The 25,407-nt window shown below is 37.9% G+C and overlaps 1 protein-coding gene across 2 annotated transcripts; it reads left to right on the top strand.

The window, feature by feature from the left end:
* The first annotated feature begins 6,193 nt into the window (after window positions 1–6,193).
* sdr16c5a (short chain dehydrogenase/reductase family 16C, member 5a) lies at window positions 6,194–25,059 on the top strand. 2 transcript variants are annotated; one of them, XM_058061483.1, is made up of 8 exons: window positions 6,194–6,336; window positions 8,100–8,440; window positions 12,080–12,211; window positions 12,315–12,414; window positions 13,688–13,832; window positions 17,023–17,148; window positions 23,417–23,531; window positions 23,718–25,059. In XM_058061483.1, the coding sequence occupies exons 2-7, from the start codon at window positions 8,120–8,122 to the stop codon at window positions 23,511–23,513; spliced, it is 921 nt and encodes a 306-aa protein (XP_057917466.1). In that variant the 5' UTR covers window positions 6,194–6,336; window positions 8,100–8,119; the 3' UTR covers window positions 23,514–23,531; window positions 23,718–25,059. The 2 variants fall into 2 exon arrangements, with proteins under 2 accessions (XP_057917466.1, XP_057917465.1); XM_058061482.1 differs by having other exon boundaries at window positions 6,209–6,365.
* Window positions 25,060–25,407: the final 348 nt, after the last annotated feature.

Genomic DNA, 25,407 nt, shown 5'->3' with positions numbered 1-25,407 from the left:
GTGCACCAAACAAATATGCACACTAGCATCCAATAATGTCATCAGACCTGACCTTCACAGCATCATCAGGGGCTTTGTACCTGCACGTGGCTCAGGGGTACTATATGCTCAAACCGTCCAGTCCCAAGGTTCTTCAATCAGTTTTCACAACTTCCCCCCCGACTAATCCTGCACCAGCTGACTATCTGCGCAGTATAGAAACAAGCGATGAAGTAGATCAGGGGTCTCAAACACGCGGCCCGTGGGCCAAATGTGGTCCACAGGACACTAGTGTGAGGCCCCCGCCTTGATATGAAAGTTTAATGTTACTGCGGCCCGCGCAAGTTTGATATGGATGCTGTATGGTATCATGTACCCAGAAAAAATTATTACGTTTGATTAATGTTCATGTTAAAGGTTAAATAACTGTTAATAGTTATCCTCCCTATCTGTGTGGAAGTGGTAAGTTTTTGGCTATTTAAGTTTAAAGGAAATAACTTGAAGGCTACCGTTTAGGTCGCTAGCTCTCTAGTTTGCGAGTTAGCATGTGTCTCAAGACCCTGCAGTTGCGCAATATGTTGTAAATAAAAAGAGTATAAATGTGACTATAGTCGTGTTTTGTCATGTCTACAGGGCTCTAATAATGCTTTGTTCATTTTAATCCGAAAAAAATAATTTGTCTACCCACCAACTATATGTGGTTTCTTAAGTTTTTATTATTTGCCGTTTTTTTATTATTATTATATTTATTTATTACTGTTTGATTGATTTTCTTTATTCTTGATTTGTTTGTTTATTTTTCATCTTATTTTGTGTAGAAAAATAAAAAGTAAAATATTTGAGAACACAGGAATATTTTATCAGAGCTTTTCTTGTCGAAAATTGGAACCAAAGCGAAGTTTTTTTAATTTTTTTATTTTTAATAAATGCGTTTTTTTTTTTTTTTTTTTAAACTTGATGCGGCCCAGTCTCACCCAGACCCGAGCTCCAGTGGCCCCCAAGTAAATTGAGTTTGAGACCCCTGAAGTAGATTCTCTCACCATCTCTCACCATGCCAATCACAGTTTATGTAACACTGCTTTTTCTCTCTAGTCTCTCTTTCGCCATGTTATGTTCTGTGGTTTTAATAATTAATCTTCAATGCAATTGGAACAGGAGAAATATACCTGTTGTAAAGCAAAACTGTTTTGGAAAAACTATCATACAGTTCACTAATACTGCATGAGTGATGCTGAACAGGACAGTCACAGTACCAAACAAACTATACAAGAAAATAGCCTTATACCTAATATATGGAATTGTATGTTGTTATTTGGTTATGGTGCATTTCAGGTGGCATTATGTTGGAACTAAAGAATTATAATTAGCAGTGAGTAACACAAATATGATAATACACTAGAATAAAGGAAATGGACATAAGCTTAGTTGCAGTAATTCAGGCTGGGAGAAGGAATTTATGATATAACATATTGCACAGTTTCAATTCCACCCTCGGCCATCTCTGTGTGGAGTTTGCATGTTCTCCCCGTGCATGCGTGGGTTTTCTCCGGGTACTCCGGTTTCCTCCCACATTCCAAAAACATGCTAGGTTAATTGGCCACTCCAAATTGTCCATAGGTATGAATGTGAGTGTGAATGGTTGTTTGTCTATATGTGCCCTGTGATTGGCTGGCCACCAGTCCAGGGTGTACCCCGCCTCTTGCCCGAAGACAGCTGGGATAGGCTCCAGCACCCCCGTGAGGACCCTCGTGAGGATAAGTGGTAGAAAATGAATGAATTAATATTGTATTCATATTGTATTATATTGTATAATATTGAACTTCAGCTTGAGTGAAAGTCATTGGTATTGAATGAGTTAAAGGGGACCTATTTTTATTTTTATTTTTATGTTTATGCTCATTTTCGTCCCTTTGTATTGAGCAGCTACACACGTTAACCCACACTGAAAGCTGTCTAGATCTTCTGGAATCTGCACCTATTCCAGTTGTATTTCCTTTGATTTCCAAAACGATCTGTTTTTATTGTGTATTGTATAACTTCTAACTATAACTTCCTGTGCTATTGTGCTTGAGTGAAAATGACCCAAGTGTTGATTTCTACCCCTGGCATAAGTCGATAAAAAGCTTGCCAAAAACTTATGCACTTGCAGGAAAGGAAAAGAGTTGTGCTGATTCACATGCGGATATTTAATACAGTATTCTTCAACAAACTGAATCGCTGAATTTGCACATTTCCAAATGAAATGCAGGGCAGAAATCAAAGATGAGACAGCCACAAGTATCTCTTCTTGGCTTAGTGTGGAAGCAATGAGGTAGAAGTGGAAAACTTTTATTTACAAATATAACACCATGAACTATTTGCAGTCTTTACTGTGGAACTGAGCAATACATGGGCTGCATGGTGGTCGAGTGGTTAGCGCGCATAAAGGAAATGGACACAAGCATGGTTGCAGTAATTCAGGCTGGGAGAAGGAATTTATGACATAACATATTGTAGAGTCTCAATTCCACCCTCGGCCATCTCTGTGTGGAGTTTGCATGTTCTCCCCGTGCATGTGTGGGTTTTTACCGGGTACTCCGGTTTCCTCCCACATTCCAAAAACATGCTAGGTTAATTGGTGACTCCAAATTGTCCATAGGTATGAATGTGAGTGTGAATGGTTGTTTGTCTATATGTGTCCTGTGATTGGCTGGCCACCAGTCCAGGGTGTACCCCGCCTCTTGCTCGAAGACGCGACCCTCGTGAGGATAAGCGGTAGAAAATGAATGAATGAACGTAACCTTCTGCACGCTACACTCCTCCATGTTCTCTCACTTCCTCCTCCCTGTCATGTGTGATCTGAAATGTTAATGCACTACTGAAAAGTTGCAACATCACCTCCGTTTGCCTGTTGTGCGAGAAACATAAAAGAGGTATGAATACATTGTTGGGATCGGGCACCCAGTTCCCGGGTGTGCCCCACCTCTCACCTGGGGTTAGCTGGGATAGGCTCCAGCACACCCCGCAACCCTTGTGCGGGTATTTGTGATGATAAAAAGGTATAACTGTGTCATTGGTATTGAATGAGTTAAAGGGGACCTATTATTATTATTATTATGCTCATTTTCGTCCCTTTGTATTGCGATGTGGACCCTTATTGAGCAGCTACACACCTTAACCCACACTGAAAGCTGTCTAGATCTTCTGGAATCTGCACCTATTCCAGTTGTATTTCCTTGGATTTCCAAAACGATCTGTTTTCATTGTGTATCATTTAACTACCAAATTTTGTTTTGTTTTGTTTTATTTTATTTTATTTTATTTTATTTTATTTTATTTTATTTTATTTTATTTTATTTTATTTTATTTTATTTTATTTTATTTTATTTTATTTTATATAAGCCCCCTGCATGACCAATAGTCATAACCATACCTCAAAGTCCACGTAAGATATACCAGATATACAAGTCCAAAGGCCAAATAAGTCTGATGAGGACTGGGCTGGAGAGTAAAGGTCCTACACCATTTGGCCCTGGACTGACTACTCACAAAGGTAAAAGGGCCAAAATGAGATGAGACAAAGCAACAGAAGGAAACTAAGAAGGAAACAGAGAACCAAGACGTGTGGACGAACAGGAAGTAAAATGAATGTGGGAAAGACTGATGCTACCAGTTTTATGTCCATTGTGGGTTGTCTTGGCGCCACCTGGCTTTGAACATAAGTTTGATTTTCACAATGTTCGTTTCAGCCCATCAATTTGCATTCTTTAGTCTTCCACGCTATCTGTGTATGATGTCTGAGGGCTCCTTCTTTATGCCAACATCACCCCTCTCCATTCAACACAACAGAAGCCTTTTTCCGTCCTTTCTGTTGCTTTTTAAGGCTAAAAATAACCAATTAGCTAAAAATGTCATCCAATACTTCTCTACAAGAGAGGAGAAATATGATCTCAGGGAAGAAGTACATTTGAAACACTTCTATGCTAGGACTACGTTATGCTAGCCATAGCATTTCAGTATGTGGAATCAAACTATGGAATGGATTGAGTAAGGACCTCAAACAATGCACAACGATGAGCCAATTCAAGAAACAATACAAGCAGTTGATGTTTGCTAAATACAAGGATGAAGAGTCTTGAAGCAGTCATGTTGTGCTATATATATCACTATATTGACACTTACTATGGTACCCATTATGTCATTGGATGCTCATATCACCTCCTACTTCGGTACGAGGTGCATGATTAAAAAAAAACAAAAAAAAACTTAAACTGTATTATGGAAAGCAGGAAGTGAACAAATGTAACAGTTACTGATTGTAAAAGTACCAGACGGAGGGGTAGGATTTAATAAGCTTTGCTTCTTCCTACTCCTTTTGGACATGTGGAACTGTGAACTGATTATGGGATGCACTCAATTGTAATCTGATGCATGTTCAAATGAAATAAAACCATTAAAAATATAAAAAAAAATAAATCATTTTTTTAAATTAAATAAAAAAAACTTAAATTATATTAGGAAAGCAGGAAGTGAACAAATGTAACAGTTACTGATTGTAAAAGTACCAGATGGAGGGGTAGGATTTAATAAGCTTTGCTTCTTCCTACTCCTTTTGGACATGTGGAACTGTGAACTGATTATGGGATGGACTCAATGTAATCTGATGCATGTTCAAATGAAATAAAACCATTGCCATTACCATTTCAATGTTCTTTCGACTGTTACGTTTCTCATTTATCAAGCCAACGGTGTCAGCAACCAGATCTGTAATTGTGGTCGAGAGCTGTGTTTGGGAATCATGCGACAGCTTCAACCTTGAAGGTCTCGTCATAGTAACATACTGTATCTCCTGCCTGAGGGAAGACATGATAATCATCATGCTTTATCGTGTTGTACTTTGAACAAAGTAAGTATCTATTGGGCTCTTTGTTATTTGTTAGCCCTCTAACTTCTCCAGCAGCGTCACTAACACGCTCTTCGCAACAGTTTGGCTGGGGGGTGCTCATGTTCAAATACTTGCTCTGAGGAATTAAGCTACACCACACGAAACACACACACACACACATAGACAATAGCTACTGTATATTGGTTGTCAGTTAATGATAGCAATTTGGCAAAGTTTAGCCACCAATATTAGCTATTGAATGTACAGCCTGTCATAACAGAATGACTGCAAATTGTTGGGCTCTGCTCTGAAACTGCTTTTGTGTGTGTTGCATACATGATGAGTATGTACTGTACATGCATGCACGTATGTACAAGACAACTGTATGTTTGAATGCGATTCCATTCACATTGGTGAAAAACTGTTGATTTAAACAAGTATTGGTAACATATAACATATACGTAATACCATACATATTATCGTATTTTTTTTATCGTTATTTTTGGAAAATTAGGTGGCTGAAAAAAATTTAAAAAGTCAAAAGATTATGGTAATAAAAACATATACAGACAAAAAATTACAAAGATTATTTAAGAAGAAAGTTGAAATATTAGGGAAAAAAAGTTCATACTAATAATAGGCTTATTCACCTATATCACAACGCTGATATGCAGTTTTTTCTTGAAACAATAACTTCGGAGCGTGTTCTTTACAAAATATTAAAATGCACTTTGCATTCGTTCATATTTCACGATGTCGCCCCCGCTGGAAAACGTTTGGACACCCCTGCTGTAGACTTTGGGTAAAAATGTGCACTGTTGACAATAGATAGCCTTATAATTTGTATTATATGTTTTCTCTGACAAAAAGAAAAAGAAGAATTCTTAAATGGATTTGCTGTTAAGGACAATGTTGTTAAAAATGTAAAAATTAAAAAAAGTCATGACAATAAACATTCTATTCGTATTTTTAGTTCCATTACTATTTGAATCACCGTTGTAACGTATAATGGTTACAAATGTACGTAAATGTATAAAGAGAAAGTACAGGTTTTAAAAAAAAGTGTACATGTGCAACGCTGCAAACCAGGCAGTCACTTCCTGTTTACATTGACGCAAAGAACCAATCAAACAGCCTCTTCTTCTTCTTTGCTTTGATTGGCGCTCTGAATCATAGTACTTCTTGTAGCCATTGGCTGCCCGAATAAAACGAAACATAAGAAGTAGCGACGAAATTAACTTCACACAAAAATCTACTTGTGTAAAATAATCCATAATGAAACTAATAAAGTACAAACACTGAACATCAAACCAAGTCCCACAATGCCTCGCGTTGTTAAAGGGGTAGGGCGTTAACCTGTCACGTGACACAACTTCCGCCTTCCCTGTTATGTTGTGTGGAACTTGCACGTTACGTCACAGGCCGAAGTTCACTGTATTTCCCTGGAGGCTACGGAAAATGTAAAACAGTTTGTCGGGACAACGAGGTCGAAGGTAAGGTTTTCCCGCTTCAAACAACAACGGTAAGAGACTTCAAACATGTTTACTTTTGTTGCTTCATTATATTTTTGTTGTTTACCAATTATCTAACGGCAGTCAAGGGGAGCAAAGGTCCGTTGTTTGTATGCACAGATGGGGAAGGTCGTGTTATTTCCGTTGAACAGCTGTGTGATTTACTATCGGGAGTGATTAAGCTAGCACCATGGTTGACTTTATAGTTTTTCCATTTTCATAGGCCGGTAGCAAGTTTCTAAAGCTCAATACCATTCCTACAGCTATCGAGCATAAGTCCTGCTTCATTACTTACATTATTAAGTTAGTAAATAGAAAATGGTATGTTTTTCACAGTCTATGTACACTTATGATGACGGGGTGTCTAAAGTGTGGCACAAGAGCCACTTGTGACCGTACTTTATCTTCTCTCGCTCTCTCTCTCTTTTTTTTTTTTTTTTACAGTGGCTTATTTTAATACTTAAAAATTGTTCCATTATAGCACATGTATCATATTTAATAACAGAACATGACCTTATTAACGTAGGAATGTTGATTTTGTGTGTTGATTTTGCCTTCAAAATGATTTCTAGATCAGTGTTTTTCAACCTTTTTTGAACCATGGCACGTTTTTTTACATTGGAAAAACTAACCACTAACCAAAAATGTTACAAAATGTCACCATGACCTCACACGTGCATCAAAAAGTCTATCGGAGGAACAATGTAGGTGTTGCCACACGGACCAATATTACATTGCTCTGCCAGTCTTTACACCACAGACACTCGACAGTAGCCATGTTTACATGACAAGTTTTCTCTTTCCAAATGTCCTTTCGGGAAACAATGGTATACATGGAAAGGAATATTCCAATCGCGTGTCTACATGCACCGTGAAAATCAAACAGAATAGTCAATGGGCCATGTGCAGTAAAACGTGAACATCAACATCATGTGATACCGGCTTCCCCGAGTTTTTCTTTCACTTGTTGGAATAACTCCGTATTGTCAGTTTTTCGTCTCTCCAGTCTTGAAATTTAGTTTGTATCAAAAACAAACTTTGCTTAGCAGTCCAATGCCGATTGCTCGCCTCCATTTTTAAAACTGAAGAATGTCTGGATCTGCGTGTTACGTCATATCTGAGCACCCGGGATTAATTTAAACAGGAAAAGATAAAGTTCAATCTTGCTAATATTTTATAATTAAACTCGGGACATGTTTTATATAGAAATGTATTTTCTTTTTTAATAAAACCGGACTTGTGAATAAAGTATAGAAGGGTTTAGATTCTGTTCCACAGATGGTGGTAATGCACACGAAAGCTGCTTGCCAACCGCCAATAAACAACAGAAGAAGAAAAACACCACGAAGAAGAACGCACCCTGACAAATTTCCGTTTGAGCGATTAATCAATGTTAACTATAAAAAGTGATATTGGATAATTCCTCACGGCACACCTGACGGTTTTCTCAAGGTACACTAGTGTGCCGCGGCACAGTGGTTGAAAATCACTGCTCTAAAAAAAAAGGAAAACACATGGCATGAAGTGGGGACACTATCGGACTGTCTTAACACTTTTAGGACTTGAGGCTGTCTTGCTAGATGCTAGCATCGTAGCCGTTAGCATTTAAGCTAATTTACTAATGTTTAAAGGCAAATAAAAAAGAAGAAGAAGAAAAAAAAAAGGAAATCACTGCTCTAGACAAGCAACTCATGTCAATTAGTTGAATGTGTCTTTCTTTTCTCCTACATGTGTTTACTTGTCAGACCACGGCACATCACCAAACATGAAATTGTTCCTGGAAACCCTACAAGTCATCCTGTTGTCCATCTGGTACAACGTGGAGTCCTTTATCTACTGCTTTTTACCCAAGAAGAGGAAGAATATATCCGGCGAGGTGGTTCTCATCACAGGAGCAGGCAGTGGGATCGGTCGTCTTATGGCGCAGGAGTTTGCAGCTCTTGGCACTGCGTTGGTTTTGTGGGACATTAACCAGGAAGGCATGAAGGAAACGGCGCGATTGGCCAAGCAGAGTGGAGCTATAAGAGTTGACTATTATCTGTGTGACTGCAGTGACAAGAACGAGGTCTATCGAGTCGCTGACCAGGTAAGACCTTTTCCTGCTAACATTGTGGTTCCCCAAAAAGTTCTTTTACAAAAATCTAATTATCTTATCAAGTAAAATTATTTCTTTTTACTCAGTTCTTTTGCTTTTTTTGAATAGCACCACTTTTTCCACTGCGGGCCACATATTGTACATGGAAGGTACAGCAATGTTTATATGTACGTAATATATGTATATATTTCAAGAAAAAACTGCATCTAAGCTTTGTGATTTAGGTTAAAAAGCCTACTAATAGTTTGAACTCCCCCACCCCCTTTTTTGCTGTTGTTTAAAAAAAAAGTCTAAATATTTCAACTTTCTATGTACATAATCTTTGTAATCTTCTACTCATAATATTATGAATTATTCCCATAATATAAAAAAGTTTTCCCCCAACCTAATTTTCAAAAAAATTCCAATTCAGTCTATTTGTTTGTCATAATAGTTTGTCTTTAAAAAACATATTTTTCATTAATATTTCAAGTCTATGTTCCTACTTTTTTTTTACATTTATTCTAATAACTTAAAAAAATAAATAATAATAAATAAAAACAATAAATAATTTTAAAAATATTTGGAATTTATTTTTGTAAAGTTAAAGGTTTTTTTTCACATTTCTGCATAAAAAAAATCCAACTATTTGAGTTAATGAGCTTATTAGGGTTTGATGTTCCAATATTCATTCATTTATTTTCTACCACTTGTCCTCACGAGGGTCGCGGGGGTGCTGGAGCCTATCCCAGCTGTGTACGAGCGAGAGGCGGGGTACACCCTGGACTGGTGGCCAGCCAATCACAGGGCACGTATAGACAAACAACCATTCACACTCACATTCATACCTATGGACAATTTAGAATCGCCAATTAACCTAGCATGTTTTTGGAATGTGGGAGGAAACCGGAGTACCCGGAGAAAACCCACGCATGCACGGGGGGGAACATGCAAACTCCACACAGAGATGGCCGAGGGTGGAACGCTAACCACTCAACCGCCGTGCAGCCTTGTTCCAATATTGAACTTTAAAAAAAATGAGGGGGTGGTATACAACTAGGGAAATCATCTATCCACCCTGTTTAGTGTATTTGTCTAAAAAAAACACAGCGTTCAGTACTTGAAAGGAAAGTTTTCCAACTGTCTTTACCTCACCAGCCAACGTGACACAACGAGCCGTATACAGCTGTCTTGTGAAATGCACTGCGTAAGTTTAAGATTACAACGTGCATACTGCAGCATATTTAGAAGGGTGTAATATTTGACCATAGACCATAGAATAATTCTTATATTGTAAATAGTACACCTGTTTCATGACGACTTCATGGAATAAGACAAAAGTACATTTCAAGGAATAATAGCGTTCGTGCTACTGATGTCACACAAACCTGCGTATGTTCTGAAACAAGTTTACCAAATAACTTTTGATACAAACTAAAAAAGACGTGAGCTGAAGAAAAACTAATAAAGTGGAGGCAGGGTGAGCAAACGCAACACGAGCCGTTTTTAACTTGCCGAATGCGGCGTCGCTGAGCTCCTTTGTGACCGCCGCTTGCAGAGTCGCTGTGTGTGACTGGCCAATCACAGAGTGAATACATATTGAGCATTTTCCTTAAACTTGATTATGACAAAATGTACTCAGTTCATACTCGTATCCAGCAAAAATGCATTATGTGTAACAGATACCTGTTTATATGCGTTAATGAGTATCCGGCTCATCCCTAGTATCCTTACAACTGGCCTGTTGTGTAAATAAGATAAGACGAGCTCGGGGGTATACTGCCAAGTGAGTTTTGTGTGTTTGCAAAGTGTTTGAGTCTGAGCTTGCTTGTTCAGTGAAGGTGCCTCTTTTTCCAAGCAGCTATATCACCATGGTTACTGAGCCTAACCTCACGACTGAGCCCCGACCAGGTTATGTTCAGACTTTCATCTTAAAATTGGTGGACGTGGGAGCAAGATTAATTGGAGTAGCTCTACGACGGGAGATCACACTGATTCGCTAGCCTTCCCTGATTAAATTCTCTGTGAGAGATATCGATTTTCAGTCGAGGGAGTACTCTATATTTATTTATTTTTTGGAGCTGAGCATCAGGAATGAAATGCAATACTCCAGCGAAGCACAGTGAGCCATTATCCATAAATGGCGAAATCATGGAAAGGTAGTAAACCTTCCCAGGATTGGCCGGCCAACCACAATAATAAGAGCGCAGCAACAACTCATCCAATAGGTCACAAAAGACCCCACAACAATATCCAAAGGCCTTTTTTTGCCTCAGTTAAGGTATAAGATGTATAAAGTAGCTGTTGCTTGGGCTGGGCGATATATCGCTATTTAAAAAATATTGCTATTTACTTTAAGTACAATATCAAAACCAAGCATATCGTGGATATTGATACAGACTGGATTTGAGCTGTATCTCCCTCATGCTTGCATGCAGGAGCAGAAGCCTGCAGGCTCAGCTGAAGCAAACAGGCTACCACGTCTGCGGTGGAAGAAGTCTGCAATATGCAATATGGAAGTACTTTGAATCCATAGCATCAAAAACAAATTTCACCACCTTTTAAAACTTACCATGAACTCCAATATGAGGAATGTGTGCGGTGTCTGCCACACTCCAGTTGCGTTCCTCATGTGAGGAAATGCAGCCTCATCACATTGCTAATATATGGTCACCATGGCAACATTTGACAAAAGGCTTTAAAAACCTGTTAAAAATGATGAATGTATTTTATCGATTTTCGATTATATCGATTATAAAACAACTTGAGAGCTGCAAGGCGGTCGAGTGGTTATCACGCAGACCTCACAGCTAGGACACCAGGATTCAATTCCCCCCTCGGCCATCTCTGTGTGGAGTTTGCATGTTCTCCCCGTGCATGCGAGGGTTTTCTCCGGGTACTCCGGTTTCCTCCCACATTCCAAAAATATGCTAGGTTAATTGGCCACTCCAAATTGTCCATAGGTATGAATGTGAGTGTGAATGGTTGTTTGTCTATATGTGCCCTGTGATTGGCTGGCCACCAGTCCAGGGTGTACCCCGCCTCTCACCCACAGACAGCTGGGATAGGCTCCCTCATGAGGAAAAGTGGTATAAAATGAATGAATGAATGAATGAAAACAACTAGACACATGTTTGGATTTAATTTTGTCAAAATTCACTTTGTGGAAAAATATCGGGATATGTATCGATATATTCATGTTTGGATTTAATTTTGTCAAAATTCACGTTGTGGAAAAATATCGGGATATGTATCGATATTCATGTTTGGATTTAATTTTGTCAAAATTCACGTTGTGGAAAAATATCGGGATATGTATCGATATATTCATGTTTGGATTTAATTTTGTCAAAATTCACGTTGTGGAAAAATATCGCGATATGTATCGATATTCATGTTTGGATTTAATTTTGTCAAAATTCACGTTGTGGAAAAATATCGGGATATGTATCGATATTCATGTTTGGATTTAATTTTTTCAAAATTCACTTTGTGGAAAAATATCAGGATATGTATCGATATTCAACCTAAATATATCGGGATATGAGGTTTTGGTTCATATAGTCCAGCTTCTTATTTGCTCTATCTTTCCATGAGTTTAATGCCATAGTCAAAATGCAACTTCCACTAAACCCTGCCCTCCCCCAACAGGTGAAGCGGGAGGTGGGCGATGTCACTATTTTGGTGAACAATGCTGGCATTGTGACAGGAACCAAGTTCATGGATGCACCAGATTCCCTAATCGAGAAAACAATGGAAGTCAACACCATGGCACACTTCTGGGTCAGTATTATTGCGACTTTTGGAGTATTTCTTGTATCTGTCTAGCGTAATGGCAATTTTGACAATCATGATTGATAGTTTGTGTCTTCCTCCCTACTGTCAGACCTATAAGGCCTTCCTTCCTGCCATGCTTGCCAATAATCATGGTCATTTGGTCAGCATTGCTAGCTCTGCAGGACTCATAGGCGTCAATGGATTGGCAGGTATGGGGTTTCTTATCTTTTACACACACATATATATATGTGTGTATGTATATATATATATATATATATATATATATATATATATATATATATATATATATATATATATATATATATATATATATATATATATATATATATATATATATATTATATATATATATATATATAATATATATATATATATATATATATATTGTGGTGCATCAAAAAACACAATTATTGAATTTTGATATGGCTGCGTACTAAAAGTGTTCCAATATATGTAGAAACAACACATAGAAAATATTTTTCCAATACATGATTATTTAGGGGTGCCACCATACATCTGTTTTTGTGGAATAAAGTGGTGAACAGTTCAATGGTCGCCATGGAGATTTGAGGTCAGCAAAGACTGCAGCTCAAGAACCCTGAGGTGATCTTTATGTTCTTGTTGGTATTTATACTCAGATTACATATTACTAGCAAATTTGTGGTTTTGTCTTTGTAATTTGAATGATTTGTAGTCATATTTATAGGTATTTAGTGCTCATTGCCTCTACTTTTGCTAACATTAGCTAGCTACAGTTTGCTAATGACAGTTAGCTAATAGCTGAGCAAGCATAACATGAGGTGGCACCTCTAAATCTCAATGGATTTCCTCAAAACTTTGCAAAATACATTTTTATGTTCATTAGAAAAAAATGGAATGCCAGCCAAATTGATATTATGAATTTAAAATTTCCCATTCAAATTTGATGCACCCTAATATGTATGTATATATTATGTATCACAATTATGTGAAATATATTTTGAAAGGCTACATCCTGGGATTGTGTGGTACTTGATTGGATTCGATCCATGTTCATTTCTTAACATACAGCCTTAAAATCTGTTAAAATTTGTGCTCTTCCAACCTCGCCTGCCCGAGCACTTCTTGTCGCACACACTTTGTCAGAGACACTGCTGGTGCCGTGGAGCTCAGGAGAAGCCGGACACGAGGGCGCCGCCTTGACTAACTGCAGGCAATCTTAGTAGTGGAAGTCAAATGTCACTACACATTTTTTGTAGGACTACCATATTCCAGACAGTGAGCACTGTGGTTCTCTCCAGCTCTGTGGACGCACGACGCGTCCGACAAATGCACAAACCTCATTATGTGAAACTTTGGCATGGTTTAACACGAGAATACAACATTCTAACAACATTTATAGTTCAGAAAAGTGGGGGGGGAAGCATAATAGGTCCCCTTTAATAAATGACCTTGTTAAATTTTATCGTCTTGTCCTTGCAGACTACTGTGCCAGCAAGTTTGCCGCAGTGGGATTTGCAGAATCTGTGGGTCTTGAACTCCTGGCATCGGGCAAAGATGGCATAAAGACCACCATTGTTTGCCCGTACTTCATTAATACCGGGATGTTTGATGGATGTCAAACCAAGTAGGTGTTTTCACAGGATCTCAGTCGCAGTTGTGGGAATACAGGATGTAAACATGTTCCTTTCAACCTCTTCTACACTGTTCATGCAAAGTCATTAGGTGCACATTCACGCATTGTACAGTTAACTTCATTGAGTGGATGATGATTGCGGGGGCTGCACGGAGGTCAAGTGGTTAGCGCGTAGACCTCACCCTCGGCCATCTCTGCTAACCATTGTGTTAGCATATCTTACACCTATTCAGCCTGTTCTCTATTATTTATTGTTAGAACTTGCCTTCCAAGAGGACGTAATGTCTGTTTTGGTCAAGTAGTTTGGAAAATACATTATCCGCAAAAAATGCAACTTGTACTCCAGTGCGACTTATGTATGTTTTTTTTCTACCTAATTATGCATTTTTGACCTTATGTGACTTATACTCCGGAGCGACTTATAGTCCAGAAAATGCGGTATTACATGTTATCACCAGTGTACTTGTTCTTGCGTGATCACACCATATACTATATCATGTATGTATGTACTACATTTATATGTCAGAAAAGTTGGGAAAGCATTATTAAGAACGTAGTTGGTCTCACGCAGTGTATTAACAGCACGGCCAAACACAGGTAATATTGTACGCTAATTAGATCAAAGTTTTGATAAAAATTTTAATTGGATGAAAATATGTTTTTGTTCGGTTATCGTATGACTAACCATTGCACCTAGCAAATGTTAATTTATTCCATTTATCCCATCCATTTGTCATGTGCATTTCACATTGTTTTCTGCATGTAAATATAAGATAAGATAAGATATGCCTTTATTCTTCCCTCAGTGGGGAAATTTGCATTGCACAGCAGCAAGAGTACAGAATCAGTTAAGCCGTACAAAATACACAATATAAAAAAAATAAACAATATAAACAACCCAAGTATTAACAAAATCAACAGTTTTTCCCAGAGTTATATACAATACAGTATGCAGATAATATGAAACAAGATGAGATATATGACCAGTCTATACACTGAGATCTTGCTAGTGAGTTAATATGAGGCATTATGGAAATACTTCACATATTGTATTTAGAACATTAATATTGCATGTGGAGGTTGATCACATATTGCACAGTGAATGGTGTTTGACCAAAACCATAATAGTTGTAGATTAAAAATGTTTTTGTGTCTTAAGGCAAGTTTACTTTTTGTTAGTGTCCGGCCTTGAATTTGCAGACAAAAATCTTCCATCTGGAATAAATAAATAGATTTTCCCTTCCACATTCCAAAAACATGCTAGGTTAATTGGCTACTCCAAATTGTCCATAGGTATGAATGTGAGTGTGAATGGTAGAAAATGAATGAATAAATATTGGAACATCAAACCCTAATCAGCTCATTAACTGAAATAGTTGGATTTTTTTTAAATGCAGAAATGCAAAAAAAGCTTTAATTTTACAAAAATAAATTCATAATATTTTTAAAGTTATTTATTGTTTTTATTTATTATTATTATTTTATTTATTTATTAGAATAAACCTGTAATATCATGAGAAAAAAATGTAGGAACATAGACTTGAAATATTAATGAAAAAAATGTTTTTTAAGACAAAATATTATGACAAACAAACAGACTGAACTATCAGCAAAATGACAACACAATATTCAGATATTCAATTCTGTTGTGCTGCCAAGTGGTTTGCAAGTTTGACCTTGTCAAAAATAGCCAAAAATGTAGCCAGAAATTAGCCAAACCAATGAAAAAAGCTGTAATGGGCTTATTCCCTGAGTTATATCGCCATAAAATAATGCATACATATAACAATATAAATCAAAAGTTGAAAAACACAGCAAAAAAAACACTGATTTGGAAAATAAACAGAATAGAACTGAAAAATATTGATGTCAAACTCAAAACTAAGCATGTTACTGCTGGTCTTAAAACACAGCATGTGAAGTTGTGAGTCATAATTGTACAGTCAAAGAGAATTTCCAGCACATCTACTTATTATCTGAGGCCTTACAGGTAAAAAGTACCCCAATATTTAAGCATATCATGTTATCACAAATTAAATTGCCACAATTCCGTCTCCGATTCTGAAAGAAAATCTGAATTCTAATGATGTCCAAACCCTCCAGAGATACCGCAGTCACATGACTCCTCAACCAGTAAACAACTGCCTTATGTCTCCATGTTCATGTTTATTGTGTTGGACACAAGAATGACTGTGTCACTTTGCTTAGGCTCAAACCAACACACCAGAGGCATCAGGTGGGCTGATGTTGTGTTGAAGGTGTTGAAGGACCTGTCTATTGTTATATCTGTCTACCCACCTGCATCTATTCTGCACACCCTGAAACAGCCTGAAGCCCCGAAACCATGTTTTTTTTCCACATTTGCTTGTGCTTTGGCACATAGGCATTCTAAAATAAGCTGTTCCTTCACATCCTCTTAAAGCCTTAGTATCTGCACTCCAGTCATGACTATAAAAACATATATTCTGCCTGGGATAATAAACGTATGATCTGTGCACTTCATCAAACACCAATTGAATATGTCAGCTTTTGTCATTCCAGGCGCACAGTTTATTTTATTTTATTTTATTTTATTTTATTTTATTTTATTTTATTTTATTTTATTTTATTTTATTTTATTTTATTTTATTTTATTTTATTTTATTTTATTTTATTTTATTTTATTTTATTTTATTTTATTTTATTTTATGGGCTGCATGGCGGTCTAGTGGTTAGCGCGATTTTTATTTTTTTATTTAATTAAATTTTATTTTATTTGCTGCATGGCGGACTAGTGGTTAGCACGCAGACCTCACAGCTAAGAGACCAGAGTTCAATCCCACCCTCTGCCATCTTTGAGTTTGAGTTTTGAGTTGGAATTTGCATGTTCTCCCCGTGCATGCGTGGGTTTTCTCCGGGTACTCCGGTTTCCTCCCACATTCCAAAAACATGCTAGGTTAATTGGCCACTCCAAATTGTCCATAGGTATGAATGTGAGTGTGAATGGTTGTTTGTCTATATGTGCCCTGTGATTGGCTGGCCACCAGTCCAGGGTGTACCCCGCCTCTCTCCCGAAGACAGCTGGGATAGGCTCCAGCACCCCCTGTGACCTTTGTGAGGATAAGCAGTAGAAAATAAATTAAAAATTATTTTATTTTATTTTATTTTATTCTTATAATATTTTTTTTCTTGCCTTCAACAGGTGGCCTCGACTGCTCCCGATCCTTGATCCAAATTATGTCGCCAAGAAGATCATCCAGGCTGTCCTAACAGACCAGGTCTTTCTCCTGTTGCCCAAGAGCATCTACATCATCGCTGCTCTCAAGAAGTTAGTATCTACCACCAAGCTATATAGTCCGTTCCATTTGAAATTCATGATTGTGTATTACCCTAGTAAAAAAATGGCCAGAAAAGTCTGGGATTGGATGTGGGGCAGTATGTGTTGAGTAAGTCTAGTTGGTGCAATACACTTTCTTTCAGACTTCATTTAATTTTTCATGAGCTTCATTTCGACCATTTATTTGCAGAGGAACATTTTCAACAGTAATACAAAACAATTGAGTCCATGCAAGAATAGCCAATCAGTCCGTGGCTGTAAATGTAGGACTTAGGCCGAAACAAATTGGTGAAAAGTTGACGAAACGTAAGCGAGATTCGAAGGAACCACCAATGAGTAAATTGGTTATTCACAGGTGTGAAGTATGTGTAAACTGCGTCAACGTTGTGCATCGTTTCTGTCAACTAATCGTGAATGCAAAGTGAACACACCACAACCTCCAGTATGTGTAAACGATGCTGGCGGTGCATATGGAAGCGTTCCTCTGTGTGGCTCCTTCACGGGAATGGGTTCACTTTTCCACCACCAGTTGAAGCATTTCTGGAGCTTCTTGGATTTTCTGTTAATAAGTGATCGTAGTGCCCAAAGCAACACCTTCTCCTCAGCAATTCCATCTCCCACACTGTCAGCGCCTCGTTTTTTCCCCCTTTCCCTTCCTGCACTTTGCACATTCTCTGTCTGCAGCTGTGAGAAAGTATAGACTTGGATTTCTTTTCTGCATGAACTTCTCTGTTAAGAGTTCAGAGAAGTACATCTTGTACGTCCCTTAGAGGAAGTGATGAAGCTGGAGGTGATGCCAGCTGTTGAGTGGCGTCACACAGGACGTAGTGGGACCAAATAATGCCACAACTGGGTCACGGATGTGGGAAGGGTTGGTGACAATGCATACCTATGCGGTAAAAATGCGATTACTGTTGTCAGTACGTGACAAGTTGTAAATAAGTTGTGCGGGATTGTGGTCAGAAGTGGCGTCGTGCCTAGTACACAGACTAAATAAAATGAAAAAAAAATTAATTACACGCATTGTGAAAAACGCATTTTTAGCAACAGGTTAGCAGTATAGAGAGTGGCCGACAGCAGCTCCTGTGTGAATGTTCACTGCATTTGTTATAAAGTCATTGTGTCATTGAAGTCATTGAAGTGCGGGCTGCACGGTGATTAGCTCGCAGACCTCACAGCTAGGAGACCCGAGTTCAATCCCACCCTCGGCCATCTCTGTGTGGAGTTTGCATGTTCTGCCCGTGCATGCGTGGGTTTTCTCCGGGTACTCCGGTTTCCTCCCACATTCCAAAAACATGCTAGGTTAATTGGCCACTCCAAATTGTCCATAGGTATGAGTGCGAGTGTGAATGGTTGTTTGTCTATATGTGCCCTGTGATTGGCTGGCCACCAGTCCAGGGTGTACCCCGCCTCTTGCCCGAAGACAGCTGGGATAGGCTCCAGCACCCCCGCGACCCTCGTGAGGATAAGCAGTAGAAAATGAATGAATGAATATTGGAACATCAAACCCTAATCAGCTCATTAACTCAAGTATTTGGATATTTTTTTAAATGCAGAAATGTGGGAAAAAAAGCTTAATTTTTTTTATTTAAATTAAAAATAAATATTTTTTAAATTATTTATTGTTTTTATTTTTGTTAAAATTATTAGAATAAACCTGTAATATTATGACAAAAAATTATAGGAACATAGACTTGAAATATTAATGAAAAAAATGTTTTTTTAAGACAAAATATTATGACAAACAAACAGACTGAATTGCAAATATTTGCAAAATTAGGTTCGCACTCAAAGACAGCTGGGATAGGCTCCAGCACCCCCACGACCCTTGTGAGGATAAGCAGTAGAAAATAAATGAATTAATATTACAACAATGACTTTGGCTGGGTGAGCTGTGTGTCAAAAGTAGCAATGGTAGTAATGGAGTCCACCCCTACAAAAAGTGGGGCTCTGCTGTAATAACACCCAGCTACTAAAAAAGAAATGTCCCCATCAGTGTACATCAATTGCAAGTGCAGGAAGACGAAGATGAGGCGGGTCTATCACAGCATCCCCTGGAAGTGCCAAACCCGGAATGTGAGCCTTTGTCTTTCTGTAGACAGGAATGGTTTTGTGGAGCGGACAAATGGTCTTCATGTAGAAAAAGCAGCTCACATATTCTGAAAGCCATCTTCACCTGAAACAATGATGTCCAATACATTATTGAGTAAAGCTGAGCTAGTATATCAAATAGGGAAAATGGCCTTGCGGTCAAGAGGTTAAAATGGATTCATTCATTTTCCGAGAGCCGGCTTGGTCATGAGGTCTGAGGTTAGTAATGCCATGGACCAATTCCAGCACCAGCCACCTTTGTACTGTAATAATGTACTGTAAGCACCCGTCTCAGAAAGAAGACAGGTGACCTTAGATGACCTTAGAGACATGATGGCAGACTGTAGCCGTGATGACAGATGATGACCGTTTTTAGGAAGTCTGGTTTAATGCGCTTTGTCACAGTTTTTCTCAGTAGGCCCTTAATAATTGGTCGATTAATGGTATCTCTGCACTTGAAATTGTTCTATCCACGACACACAGGTTATTATACTAAAAGGGGTCACAGAGGATCCGCTTCAGCGTTGTTGTTTTTTTTTTTTGGTTTATTGTCTGGCATGATCACATACTTCCCGAATAACAAAGGTAATTATATCAGGACTTAAAAAAAAAAAAAATCAACTTAGTACATTTTCATTTTCAGCACTTTGCTCGTCAGTTTGTAATTCTACGTCTTGTTGACTGATTTGAACGAGGCTTGAGATAGCTAACGTCCTTGTCCTGTTGTTACAGTTATTGTCAACGCTCGACTAGTAGCATTTGTAGGTAACACTCCACACCACGGGTTCATCTTTAAAGGGGAAGTGCACTTTTGGGGGGAATTTTGCCCATCATTCAAATCCTCAACATGAACACATTTATTTCCCTTTTCTGTGCATTCTAGCGTGAGAAAACGAGTTAATATGAGCTAGCTTACAGGACTGGTGCATACGTCTTGTGCTGGAAGACACGGCCATCTTGTCGCTGTAGCGTCAGGTAATTGCTCAATGTGCACCAAGGCACCTAGGAAAGAATTTTGGGTAATGTTTTAAATCATTAAAATACGGCAGGATACTGTAAGTACTGTATTTTCCGGACTATAAGTCACACTTTTTTCGACTTTTTTCTACCTAATTATGCGTTTTTGGACTTGTGAGACTTATACTCCGGAGCGACTTATAGTCTGGAAAATACGGTATTATATATAATGTATTTTCCAGACTATAAGTAACACTTTTTTTCATAGGCTGGCTGTTCCTGCGACTTATACTCCAGAGCGACTTATAAATGAAAAAAGTGTTTATGTTCCATAAACACTGGACACCTTTTCTGTTCATGTTTATTTTTTGTGTAGCTGAATAACCATTGTGTTAGCATATCTTACACCTATTCAGCCTGTTCTCTATTCTTTTATTGTTAGAACTTGCCTTCCAAGAGGACGTAATGTCTGTTTTGGTCAAGTAGTTTGGAAAATAAATTACCCGCAAAAAATGCGACTTATACTCCAGTGCGACTTATGTATATTTTTTTTCTACCTAATTATGCGTTTTTGGACTTGTGAGACTTATACTCCGGAGCGACTTATAGTCCGGAAAATACGGTATTATATATAACGTATTTTCCTATAAGTAACACTTTTTTTCATAGGTTGGCTGTTCCTGTGACTTATACTCCAGAGCGACTTATAAATGAAAAAAATATTTTGTTAGCTGAATAACCATTGTGTTAGCATATTAAATTTTATTGTTCGAACTTGCCTTCCAAGAGGACGTAATGTCTGTTTTGATCAAGTAGTTTGGAAAATAAATTACCCGCAAAAAATGTGACTTATACTCCGGTGCGACTTATGTATGTTTTTTTCTACATAATGATGCATTTTTGGCCTTGTGCGACTTATATTCCGGAGCGACTTATAGTCCAGATAATACGGTATTACATGTTATCACCAGTGTACTTGTTCTTGCGTGATCACACCATATACTATATCATGTATGTTTGTGCTACATTTATATGTCGGAAAAGTGGGGAAAGCATCATAGGTCCCCTTTAAGAACGCAGTTGGGCTCATGCGGCCAGATGCAGGTAATATTGTACGCTAACCAGATTAAATTTTTGATTAAACTTTTAATTGGATGAAAATATATTTTTGTTCAGTTAGCATGCGACTAACCATTGCACCTAGCAAATATTATTTTATCCCATCCATTTGTCATGTGCTTTTCACATTGTTTTCTGCATGTAAAACCATAATAGTTGTAGATTAATTTTTTTCGTGTCTTAAGGCGAGTTTACTCAGTTGTTTGTTAGGGTCCGGCCCTGAATTTGCAGATAAAAATCTTCCATCTGGAATAGATAGATAGATAGATTTGAAGATTTTTCATTTTCATAGATTTTTCAATAAAGTCTCAGCTAACCACGCCTCAAATAAACGGCCGTAGAGTTGTTTTCTATGAAATAAGTTTCGATAAGAGCACTTATAAATTGTGTTCTCTCCTTGTTCTTGTATTTATTTGGTCCATTTGTCTGAGGACGGAGCCATTATTCCATAATAGAAAACATTGCTCTTTGGAACAGTGCACACAAATGGATAAAGTGCCTCGCCTGTCACCTCTTTAAATCCACATAAAAGCCATTGTAGTCAGGATTTTAATAATGTGTTGTTGTATTCACCGTGATTATCTTTCTTTACTTTGAAGGCAGTCATTGTTAGTCGAAGGATGTCAGTCATTCAAATGCTGCGAGTGCAGACTGATTTTTTTTTTTCGAAGAGATGCATTGTTTGGCATTATGGACACCTTGCAGAAAAGATGGCATGTAATGGCTCAAAACTTGCTTTGATGCTCTGAATCACTGCTGCACTGCATCTTGCTGAAAAAAATGGACTCCACTTTCAAGTCGACCTTGTCAAAATTGTTGCTTAGTTTGATTGATGTATTGTGACAAGTGAACCCTGGTGGGCTGAAATGTAACCGCTTCCAAGCATGTTAAATATATGGATCCGTAAGTACACATTTCAATACGTTCCTGTGATTTGTCATGTAAAATCTATAACTGCATAAAAAACATTTTGAGCTGATCCTTGCAGAGGTGCCAGAGCTCACTGCGGTTTTGACCCCAGTCGAGCTCATGTTTTTTATTTAATTAGGGCAGGGGTCGGCAACCTTTACTATTAAAAACGCCATTTTACCCCCTCGCTCACTAAAGAAAAATAGACTGGAGTCGCAAAACAATATCTTATAAACTTTTGAAAGTTTGAATCTTTCTTAATTGTAACAAGTTTTAACAGCAAATAGAATAGAGTACAGCAAATACAAGTGCAGTATGTAATTAGGGCAGGGAACGGCAACCTTTATACCTGACACATCCACATCCACAGCGAATTTGCAAGTATCCCAAGATATTGATTGACTGCCAGATCTGGAGGGAATTTTGGGGTGTCAAAGTAGTTCAGAGGAGAAAAAGAGGAGTTGATCAAGCACTCTTGCTAGTACACGGTCTCATATTGCACTTAAGAGCTTAATATTGCACGTGGGGCTGATACTGGGCATGATACTGGGCCTGATACCAGAAAAACCATGTGATGATCTTATTATCACATACTATTTAATCATGAGCTTATTATCACATACTATATAATCAAAAAACCATTTTGTTTCCAGAAAATGTTCAGTTTATTACATATATTATATCTAAACAGTGTAAACACAATAATTGCAAAAATATTTCAACAATAATATTTTATCAACAGTCTTATCTTATCAATGTCTGACAATTAAAGTTCCATTAATCAAGTTTGGGTTTTTTGGTGACTGGAGAAGCACTAGGCACTAAGCACTCGTGTGCTGTTCTCTGATTGGTTGTTTCACGGGCACGATACCAGAGTGGACAGCTACAGGGGCTGATACTGGACATGGTTAAACTCTATATTTTATCAGTATCACTGCCCTGGGCTTTGACGCAGTATCATTTCGCCCTTTTCCCGTATCATTCATGGGCGGTTTCTAGGGTACAGGGACAATTAATACTGTAGTATGTGATAAGATATGATATGATATGATATATAAAAAAATCTGTCACTCATGGTTAGTGGTTATGTGAAGATATTTATTGGGAAAAAAACCTAATTTTAAATCATAATGACAACAGAAACTTATATTGACTGATTTCTGTTTTGCTTTTCCCTCCTCAGCATCCTCCCCACGAAGCAAGGCACTCTGTTGGGTTACTACCTTGGAGCCTTCAACCTCATGGACTCATTCCGAGGAAGAAACAAAAAAAAGTTATAAAGGAAAAGGAGAGCGGAGGTAATGGCTGCTACAAAGATCCTATTTGAAATTTCAGTCTTATTATTGCTTCTTCGAAGAACGTTTTCACTATGTCCTATAATAATAATAAGTGTAACGCAGTGTTTATTATCAGGCATCATTTACACAAGCCAACAAAGAGTATATGAATTCCTTTAGTCACACTTGTCCTGTGTTTCCTTTCAGTCCTTTCAACCATGAAACCACACAGACCACGTCCCTCCAATGCAGCAACAAAATGCACACGTATGTACAGTAATTTGTACACGTATTCACACGTATAGCAATAATTCATTATTTGTCACAGAGCAAACGGTGAGGGACATTTCATCTTGTGTCTAATAGATCCTCAATGTCATTTATGTTCATGTACTCATAATTATCACGTCACAGAGCATTTCATGAGCATCGTTATTCAAGTCATTTATTATTGTCTCTGTTATTAAATTAAATATTATTCAAATCTGGGCTTAAAAATAAATATCATTTCCTCTGCAGCATGTTCTCCCCGTGCATGCGTGGGTTTTCTCCGGGTACTCCGGTTTCCTCCCACATTCCAAAAACATGCTAGGTTAATTGGCGGCTCCGAATTGTCCATAGGTATGAATGTGAGTGTGAATGGTTGTTTGTCTATATGTGCCCTGTGATTGGCTGGCCACCAGTCCAGGGTGTACCCCGCCTCTCACCCCAAGACAGCTATGATAGGCTCCAGCAACACCCGCGACCCTTGTGAGGATAAGCGGTAGAAAATGAATGAATGAATCGTTTTAATTTGAGCGATTCTGGTCCGATTCCTCATTTCGATTCCGATTCTTTTCAGGGGAGCGTCATAAAATGTTTGCATGGTAATCATTTTATGAATTACTTATTAATGGCTATGAATTCCTCCCAGTGCTGTTAATAACCAGTATATAAGTATCAAAAGTGAGTGAGTAGTGAGTAATAACAACTTCCTGGCTAAAGCTAGCATTAACGTCAGGTAAAGTACACAGCATTAGTTAGCCGGATATTTGAATTATACTGAATTATTATACTTTATATTCACAGTATAAAGTGTAATTTGTTTGCTGCTTCGATGCCGGCCTAAGATCCACCTCATTTATTGTTTTATTTACGACGTAGCTCGTCATAAACGGGGCAGTAAACCATGAAGCATTCACACAAATTAAATTCTGCACCGTTTTTCGTCTGTGATTTTTTTTTTTACTTCTTATTCCACCATTTCTTTAGCACCTCCCACATTTCCGAACCGATTCAAACCAAATCCAACATCACAAGATTCGAACCATTCAGGACATGTTGGCAATCTTATTATGACCTTTCCAAAAACTCCTACGTTTGCTGGTTTGATTCCTGATCCAGCTGTAGTCATTCACACTTATTGATGCATTACAACATTTGGTCTGCATTTTTGCTTTCAAGGATAAGAGGTAGAAAATGAATGAATGAATGAATGAACGGACACATTAAATGGCGCCCCTTACTGGTGAAAAAAACATTTTATAATTTTTTTATTGTTGTGACATTCCACTTATTCCAATTGGTCGCTCACATTTCTGTTTTCCTGAATTTGTTTTTGTTGAGCTTTCAGATGACCTTCTCCCGTTTATATGGAGGCATAGCATTTTTATATTGATACATGTGACGCCACCCAGGTGCCCCCAGTACGAGAGGGTTGCGGGTTTTAAAAGGTTAAATACTCGGGAATGTTTTTTTTTTTTTCATTGTAATTATGCTTTCATGACAATAATTTGTTGTCTGTCTGTTTTTTACACTTGGTGTATTTAGACATTCCGATATTTCAAATTAAAACCAACGCTGAAGAACGCTTGACAATTGAACATCATCTTTACGAGTATTACATAATCGTCAAAGA

Source organism: Doryrhamphus excisus, chromosome 22, assembly GCF_030265055.1.
Source record: "Doryrhamphus excisus isolate RoL2022-K1 chromosome 22, RoL_Dexc_1.0, whole genome shotgun sequence".
In the NCBI taxonomy this organism is placed as follows: Eukaryota; Metazoa; Chordata; class Actinopteri; order Syngnathiformes; family Syngnathidae; genus Doryrhamphus; species Doryrhamphus excisus.
This window is presented reverse-complemented; position numbering and strand designations above follow the sequence as displayed.

Excerpts from the sequence above, each read along its gene's own strand:
- sdr16c5a (XM_058061483.1), top strand. The coding sequence starts at position 8,120 with ATGAAATTGTTCCTGGAAACCCTACAAGTCATCCTGTTGTCCATCTGG. Across the intron at positions 12,212-12,314 it reads ACACCATGGCACACTTCTGG|ACCTATAAGGCCTTCCTTCC; the intron begins GTCAGTATTATT and ends CCCTACTGTCAG. Across the intron at positions 13,833-17,022 it reads TTTGATGGATGTCAAACCAA|GTGGCCTCGACTGCTCCCGA; the intron begins GTAGGTGTTTTC and ends TGCCTTCAACAG.